General features: G+C 32.6%; 1 protein-coding gene across 1 annotated transcript; it reads right to left on the bottom strand.

The window, feature by feature from the left end:
* Positions 1-59: 59 nt before the first annotated feature.
* HELRODRAFT_86420 (hypothetical protein) lies at positions 60-362 on the bottom strand (the record flags this gene model as incomplete). The annotated part of the gene is made up of 1 exon (XM_009027915.1): positions 60-362. A coding segment is annotated over one exon (303 nt), but the record flags the coding sequence as incomplete, so codon positions are not given.
* Positions 363-8,833: the final 8,471 nt, after the last annotated feature.

The raw sequence follows: 8,833 nt of genomic DNA, 5'->3' as shown, positions 1-8,833 counted from the left end.
CGACAATGGTGAAAAATTTTTTCCATGAAGTTTTGGCATTATATCTTCACAAGTTGGTATTAAAAAAAGTTCTTTTTTATTGCCTTGTTGAGATTTATTTGAGATTTGTTGAGATCGAGGCATAATCTTAATGATCCATCTTTCTTTTCGACAATAAGCAAGCTGTTTACCCAATTTGTTGGCTCATCTTTCTTTTCCATTATTTCATTTTTTAACAAACTATCTAATTTCTGCTTGAGTTTTGGCTGTAACGCTAGTGGTACTCGTCTTGGCGGATGTATCACTGGTTGTACTGATGGGTATACTGTAATGTGATGCTCTCTATGGAGACAACCAAGTCCTTTGAACACATCAAAAAATTCATCAAGTATCTGTGCTGATGTTCTTTTTTTAACACTGGTTTTTATGGTATCAACTCTGTGTAGGAAATTTAGTTTGCTGCATGATGGCAGTCCTATCAGTGTTGTAGCATTGCTATTAATGATATAAAATTCTAGAAACGTTTTCTTGCCCTTAATTATTGTTTCAACAACTGATGATCCCAGAGGCTGAAGTTTTCCACTGGCATAAGGTTTAAGAACTGTGTTGGTCTTTGTTAGCTTTGGTCTTTTAGGAAGTTGTTCAAAAACTGTTTTTGGGATGACGTTGACTTCAGCACCTGTGTCTAATTTCTATCTGACTTTCATGCCATTTACATATAGTTCTTTCCACAAACAATTTTCTTGATTCGCAGTGCAACTATGTATGGCTAATTCACCAATGACGAAGTTGTTTATATCTTCCTCAACTGCATGAATTGATGATCTAGATGATGGCGATGCTGAACGTGAATGATTGTCTGTAAATTTTTTAAAACTTTTATTTCTTCCTTTGTTTGACAAGTTGGGGACTTTACACATCTTACCAAAATGGTTTTTTAAACATCTGTAACATTGTTTTCCAAATGCTGGGCATTGTTTCATAGGATGAATTGTGCCGCATCTTCCACAGCCATGTTTGTTCATTTTGTCATTATTTTGGTCTTTCTTCTTGCCAGACCTCACAGAGTTTATTGTTGCTGGTAACTCGTTACTTTTTATGGTTTTTAATTGTTCTCGAGTAACCTCAGCAGCTCTGCATAACTGAAGTGCCTTTGTGAGAGACAATTCCGGTTCTCTCAACAATCTTTCCTGAAGACGTGCATCTGCTCCACAACCCAAAACTACTCTGTCACAAATCAATGACTCCTTCTGTTATCCAAATTCACATGATTTGGCTCGAAGACGTAGCGTGGTTACAAATGAATCTACTGGCTCATTTGTGGCTTGTGAGGTTTTCCAAAACTGGTACCTTTCAAAAACAACGTTTTTACGTGGTGAGCAATACTCTTCAAATTTCGCTCTTACTGCAATTATTCTATCTATTTTATCTGGCGGGTCAAAAGTGAATGTTGAAAATGTGAAGTACTTCATCCACAATCCAACTCAGAAACATCGCAACTTGTACCTTTTCTTGAAGCTGGTCCGATCGAGAAGCAAGAAGAAATAGATAAAATCTCTGTATCCATACTTTCCAGCTCTCCTTCAGACTTTAACATTGCCTTGATCGAACTTCAAAGCCGGAGGCGGTTGAAAACCTTTAAAAACGTCAGTCATTATTTTATTGATAAAACTTATACTACCGTTTAAACATTTATTTTTACTATATTTAAACAATTGTCGACTGCGCCATGTGATGTTTTATATGTTTTATTTAATATAAATTCAGTTCAATACGAGTGTGCGATACGATATCCCAGTTTTTTTATAAACGTCCAAAAGATACTAAATATATAAAGATACAAATGTCACAATATGTATTTATTTCTTGTTATATAAATGTTGTTCAAATTATGAGGGCATAACAATTTATTTTTATTTAAGTTTGTTTAATTATTTATTATTTCAGTGTTTCTAATCATTTAATTTTCACGGTTGAATGTGTTTTGAATTATTTTTTGTTTTGTTTGTACAGAACTATGTTTTCTTTTTTCTGTTGTTCTTTTTTCCCTTTATTGTGAACTGTAAAATAACTTCTTATATTTTTTTGTTCAATTTTGGGTGGCCCAACAAGTCATTTTTCGGGTCTCCTAGCTTTGCTGAACAAACATATCATTGAATTGAATTGAAATTTGCAACCATGACTTTAGCATGTTTTCAGGTATTTTGAATTGGGTTTGATTGGAGTGGTTAACGGTTTTGATTATTATGTCAATAGAATCTTTGATGGGAACATTGGTAAATAATGATTCTACGTTAAGTGAAGCAATATGGTTGGATAGCTGATTTGTGTTCAACAAATTATGAATTCTTTGGAAGATTGTTAAAAGATCTATTTCTCTTATTGCATATATATATATATATATATATATATATATATATATATATATATATATTGCATATATATATATATAATATATATTATATATATATATATGTTGTAAATATATATATATATTATTAATTTTAAATTAGATAATAATTATAAAATTATTATTAACCGCAACCATGGTCTTCTAAATAATATACTACTGGTCGAGAAACCAAATGTGATTTTGTGTGTGCTCGACCCAAACTGAGGCCATGCTTGTTTGATAAATAAATGCTACTCGCTATATAAGTTGCTGTTGTTTACTTTTGAACGTTTTGATTTCGTTTATCATCGCTTGTATTGTGTTGTTGATTTTGCTTTTTATTTTGCTGATTTATTTAAAAGTATTAAAATTATTAAAATTATTTTATTTTAAATAATTAAATTCAAAATAATTAATAAATGTTGTGTTTATGGCTGTAAATCTGGGTATACGTCAGAAAATCGTTCGGAGTCTGAGATTACGGAAAAACAGAAAATCACGTTTCATAAATTTCCAATTGATAACGAAGAATTAGCAAGAAAGTGGTTGAAAAATATCGCGAGAAAAGATTTTCATCCTTCGCAACATACCAGGGTTTTTTCTAAGCATTTTACTCCAGATGATTTCATCACATCATCTCAGGACAGCAAAATCGCTCGTCAACGCCAAAACAACAAGGATACGTTTTTGATAAGACATAAACCCGATTCGGTTCCAACTATTTTTTCTAATCATTCAAAACATATGTTGTGTGAAAAAACTACATCAAGATCAGGTAATGCGTTTTGAAGCAGTAGGAATAATAAAGAAATGGAAAGACTCGGAGAGTTGGAAAGAAATTTTGTTGAAGAAATTTCAATCGTAGGTCTGAATCTTGAAGATATTAAAAGATATTAAAATGAAATTAAAGAAAGAAATAACTTTTTCTACTGAATTTACATGGTATTACTAATAGTAAAAGTTGATGATTTAGCTATTAGTTGTTCAATATTAGTGACACCTGAGTTTTATTTGTGAATACAACACACCTGTTAAGCAATAGTGCAGTGCTCAAAATATTTATTAGAAAATAAACGTTTTAATTATATGTTACTAGGCAAGTTACAGTCAGACTTTGGAATCTTGGTTTGGATGGTATCGACAGCTATCAGGAGCAAATTACTACATATCTATGAAACAAGTGATCGACAACCACAATAAAATATGTGGAATTTCATTATTTAAAAATAGTAATTTTTATTTTAATGATATCAAACTGGCTTTTTCTTCATCAAAAAATTCAGACTATTCAAAAATGGCAGATGATATTGTTGACCAATTCAAATATCTTTACGAGCCTGAAAAAACAACACTTGATTCTATTTATGTTGTTGCTGGATATATTGCTAGATCTAATTTTCATAAAAATAAATGTGCACAATGTCTGGAAAATTTGGCAATAAATTCATATTTTGAAATCGAATTGGATGATGATTCCAAAACAACATATTTCGATCTAATAAATCGTGGGGGACTAAAAAGATCATTATCATGTAATTTCTATTTTTCTTTGATATGCTGGAAAGCATTTGAAGAATTAAAAAACAATGATATTTTACTACACAAATTTTTCTCTGTTTCAAACCAGCAACAATTATTTGGTGATATTGTAAATAGATTTAATGACAATAATGACTTGGAGTTCAGATTTTTGCACCACAGGGCATGATCTCAAACAATTAATTTCAAATGTATTTTTTAACATTGTTGCAAATAATTTAATTAAATCAATTACAGAAAATGCAAATGAAAAAAAGACTATGAATTATAAGAAAGAAAACTTTGTAAATTACAGAACATTTTAATTTATTTTTATAAATATATTTTTTTGCAATAAATAATGTTTTTATTTTTTTAATAAATGTTTAAAATATTTATCGTTTTAACATTTTAATCGTTTGTTCAAAGTAATCAAATGTTTAAGTGTTGCAGAATTAAAGACGTTTCGTCGTTTACTTTATGTGTGTAGTATAGAGTGCATGGCCTCAGTTTCGGCATGTGTAAATTTCAGTTTCTCGTCTAGTATCTGTTATTTAGGAATATTGCATATATGTATATATATATATATATATATATATATATATATATATATATATATATATATATATATATAGTATTTTTGCCCATATTGTGTTTATCAACTTTTTTATAATACATTCAACAAGTCGTAATTGGTTCAATTCATATTTATTCAATAAATGCCATAATCAGGCTTACGTTTTTTCGGCGTGGGTGCCATCTTCAGAGCCTAAAATAGTGTTTTGTGTTATAGGGAAGGGGAGATATCATATAATACGAAATATCATTAAAATTAATATAGATTAGAATAAAATAAAATTAATAAAATTAATTTTATTATGTTCCATATTAATTTTATTTTATATTAATTTCATTTTAATTTTAATAATATCTCGTATTCAATGAAATCCCTTCCCTTTAACACAAAATACTATTTTAAGCTTTGAAGACAAAGATATATATAAAGATGAAGATGGCACCCACGTCGAAACAACGTTGTAAGCCTGATTATGACACATTTATTGAATAAATATGAATTGAACCAAGGAGAGGCCTATTTACCAACATACAACACTTTCTTATGGGTTGAAGCAGGGATATGCAAAGAACCTCAATTTTTTCTACTTTTAATTATTTTTGGTAATGTCGATTTTATTTTTTTTAAATTTATACAAAATAAAAGTAATTAATTATCACATTAAATACCAATTTTAAAAAATGACTTAAAAATTGTTGTTAATGGTATTAATCGAAGCTTTTTTACTTTTCGTTTTTGTTCTGTTAATTTTTCTGACAATAAATTTTTTCAATCAATGTTTAAATTTTTATATTGTCATTTATTTTTCCGTTTTTATATCTGTACTACTAGTATAAGCTGCTAATTAATAATGCTTAAATGAACTATATATAACATAAGATTGAAGATTATGTATTCGTTCTTTGACTCCTGTCACAAAACTTTTATTTCTTCACTGGTGTTTATTTTTAAGTGTCCCCGAAGTTTTAATTTCATTAGCACTGTGTGATGATGTTTTAGCGATTTTATGTTTAACCCACCAATTTTGTGAGGCAACGACAAAACTTCAGCAACACAATTACTTACGGGAAGAGACAACCAATCTCTTACAGCTTCGCGTATCAACAGGTCTAGGCTATTTCCTATCCAAATTAGCGAAATATCATACAATCGCAATTGAAATGATAATTGAGACGGAATGAAGCGACGTAGGATTTGAAGTTTCCATTGAGCTGTTGTATTTAGGTCGCTGATTACTTGCAGCATATCTGTTAGTTTCTTTTGGAATAGAAGGTTGAAACAGAGGTTAAAAAGAATAGGTGAACTGGGGTCACCCTGCAGCACTCCACATTTCACAAAGATTGGTGGAGTTAACTGCTCGCGTACTGATTTGTTTTTGAATAGTCAGCAAAAATAGAATCAATTAAGTTGCATTTCTGGTCCGGGTGAGATGAGATCGTGACTAACCTTACCAAATGCATTTCTGAGATCTAGAAGGGTGACGATGATCGTTCGCTGATGTTTCTTCGCATCTTTCATCAGGTGGGTAAGTAGATGAGTGTGTTCTATCACTCCGTCCAATTTTGGATAGAAACCTTTTTGTATTGCGGTGTCGATGAAGCTGTTGTTTTCCAGATATTTGTGTATTAGGTTGTTGATGCATATAGGTAGAGAAGATCTTGTAGAGAACCGGTTGTAGCGTTATCGGTCTAAAGTTAGCTGAGTCATTGGGGTCACCTTTTTTATAGATTAAAATGATGAAGCCCTTTCTCCAACAGGATGAAATCGTAGCAGACCTCCAGCATTCGACTATTAATTGGTGAAGGATTGTGCGCAGCATAGGGCATTTTTTTGAAGACAATTATTGAAATTTGATCAAGTGGACAGGGGATGCTTAAAGTTTGCATTTTCTAATATTATTTTATAATAATAATAATAACAATAATAATAACAATAATAATGAGAACAGTTTTTTATTCAGCAATAAAAACAATTAAAATGACAGTACAAATAAAATAAAATGATGAAATAAAATGTCAAATGCAATAGATAGAGTATTTATCTGAGAAGCTCATCATTCGAATCGAGAAAGTACGACCAGTTAATTAGTTTTAAAATTGATTCATTTCTCATTTCTGTCGCTATAGATAGCGTACGACGATAATATGGCAGAGTTTATAAGGTTATTGAAAAATAATCAGTCCAATTAATATTTATTTGTGAAAGATTGAATGTTTTAAAGAGACCTAAAGTAGATGTTTCGAATGCATTTATTATTATTTTTAAATGTTTTAAGTCGTCGTTTAAGTTATTTTTCAAGCTATTAGTTAGAGTATTTAGATTGTTTGTAGTCTTTAGAGTTGATGAAGTTAGTCTCATGGCAGACTCTCAACTCCAGGATTTCCAATGTTTCACCGCGTAGCAATGTCTTGAATAAGCGTGATGGTGGTTGAAAATCGCCTGTCTCAAGAGCAGTAAAAATGGAGACGTCTGGGTTGGCGCATGATTTTAACTTGTCGAGGATTATTGCTAAAATTTTGTTGTGTCTTGTTTTGTATCTACTCAATACCGATGCTGAGCTGCATTTGGATAATACATGTTTATTGGTTTGCTTATTTTTGCATAACGAGCATTGGGCAGTGGAGGACTTTCCCCATCTGGACAGGTTGGCATTTGTCGGCAGCTGTTGAATTAAACCTTTCCGGATAAATCTGAACAGAACCTTTGGAAGGCTCATAATGTAACGTGACCAGTGAGCAATTCTAGCCGCAGGAATCTCATTGCTGATTGCTTTGACTATGACAACGGAGTGAGGTCAGTCGTGCAAATTCTGCACTTTGTTGTCGAAGCATTGTCGCATTGAGCGTCGGTTTGATATCGCTCGAATCAAGGAGTTAGCTGTCAATCGCAATATAGTTGTTAAACAATTCGGGCCATAAACATTTCAGTTCATCATTGCCATGTGCTTTTGAATAATTGCGTAATTTGATCCGCAAAGATTTGGCATAGTGTTTGTGAAACCTATTGTTCAAGTCTCCCATTTTGTAGGGGAGGAGCAGGCATTCCGCCACACTACTGCTGATTGGCAGCAATAGCCATGATTTCACCGACTCAACAGTGAGTTGCTTATCCAAGTCAAGGAAATGTTGTATGCCCGCAACTCAAATGCCAATTGCGACAGTACATATCTGCAAAGTATTTGTGTTTTCCAGTTTGCCATAGTGTCGAGATTGTTTATCACTGACCACAAATTTTTCAGCTTTCCAACCAACTGTTCTCAGACTTGCTGTTCTAAGCCTTGCTGTTGTTGCCTTCAAAATTGTAGACCCTGCCAAGATAAACAAAGTGTCCATCTATGTCGACCTGAAAAATTGGTTTTTCATCGATGGTCAGCATCGGAAGAAATTGCTCGTAGGAACCGTTTTTTTCCTCATGCCGAATGTTGAACATTTGTCGATTCTTAGTTTCATGTCGGTTGCATTGTACCAAGCCCGGTTTACATCGATAAGTTTCTGTGCACTTTTAGTATTGTTGGCAATGATTGCCGTGTCGTCTGCAAACTGTAACCATGCTCTTGTTCTAAGACTTGCTGTCGGGCCCCATATGTAACCACACTGTTGAAATTCGGTTTCTTTGAGTTTTTTCTTTAGGGAGTTGAAGCATAGATTAAAGAGCAATAGAGAGACGGGAAGCACACCTCGTTTGACCGGGATAAATGGAGTCAACTGATCGCAACTGGAAACTGTAATTGTGTAGTTGGCGTATACAAATTCAATTAAGTTTATGATTTGAAGTGAGATGTGATGGTAATGCATGATTGATGAAATTAGGCCATGACTGACTTCACCAAAGGCACAATTCAGAAGTGTGACAAGCATTGTTCTCTGGTGCCTTTTTGCATCGTTAATCATGTGAGAAAAGAGCTGGGTGTGTTCGGTCAGGCCATCTACTTTTGGGTAGAATCCTTTTTGTATATTTTTGTTAATCATGTGGTTTGACTCGAGAAAATTGTATAGTCTATTGTTGACGAGTGAACAAAATAATTTGTATAGCGTTAGTTGAAGTTGGCCGGGTCACGAGCATCTCCTTTTTTAAAAATTATTATTGTGAATCCTTTTTCCAGCATAAAGGGAATGTGGAGGATACCCAGCATTGCGTTAGTAGTTGATGTAGAATGGTGCGTAGGATTGGGCATTTTTTGAAAGAGATAACTGAGATCTGGTCAAGCGGGCAAGGTGACGATTTTCTTTTATATTTGCGGACTATTGATGAAATCTCTTGGTACGAAGGAAGACTAGGGTGTAGCTGGCGATTGCAGTTTTGGAATCCATTTAGGAAGATGATACTTTTTGTGATGATTGGCGTCGTTTAAAATGTTTATGAAGTAT

This window comes from Helobdella robusta (assembly GCF_000326865.2).
Source record: "Helobdella robusta unplaced genomic scaffold HELROscaffold_52, whole genome shotgun sequence".
In the NCBI taxonomy this organism is placed as follows: Eukaryota; Metazoa; Annelida; class Clitellata; order Rhynchobdellida; family Glossiphoniidae; genus Helobdella; species Helobdella robusta.
This window is presented reverse-complemented; position numbering and strand designations above follow the sequence as displayed.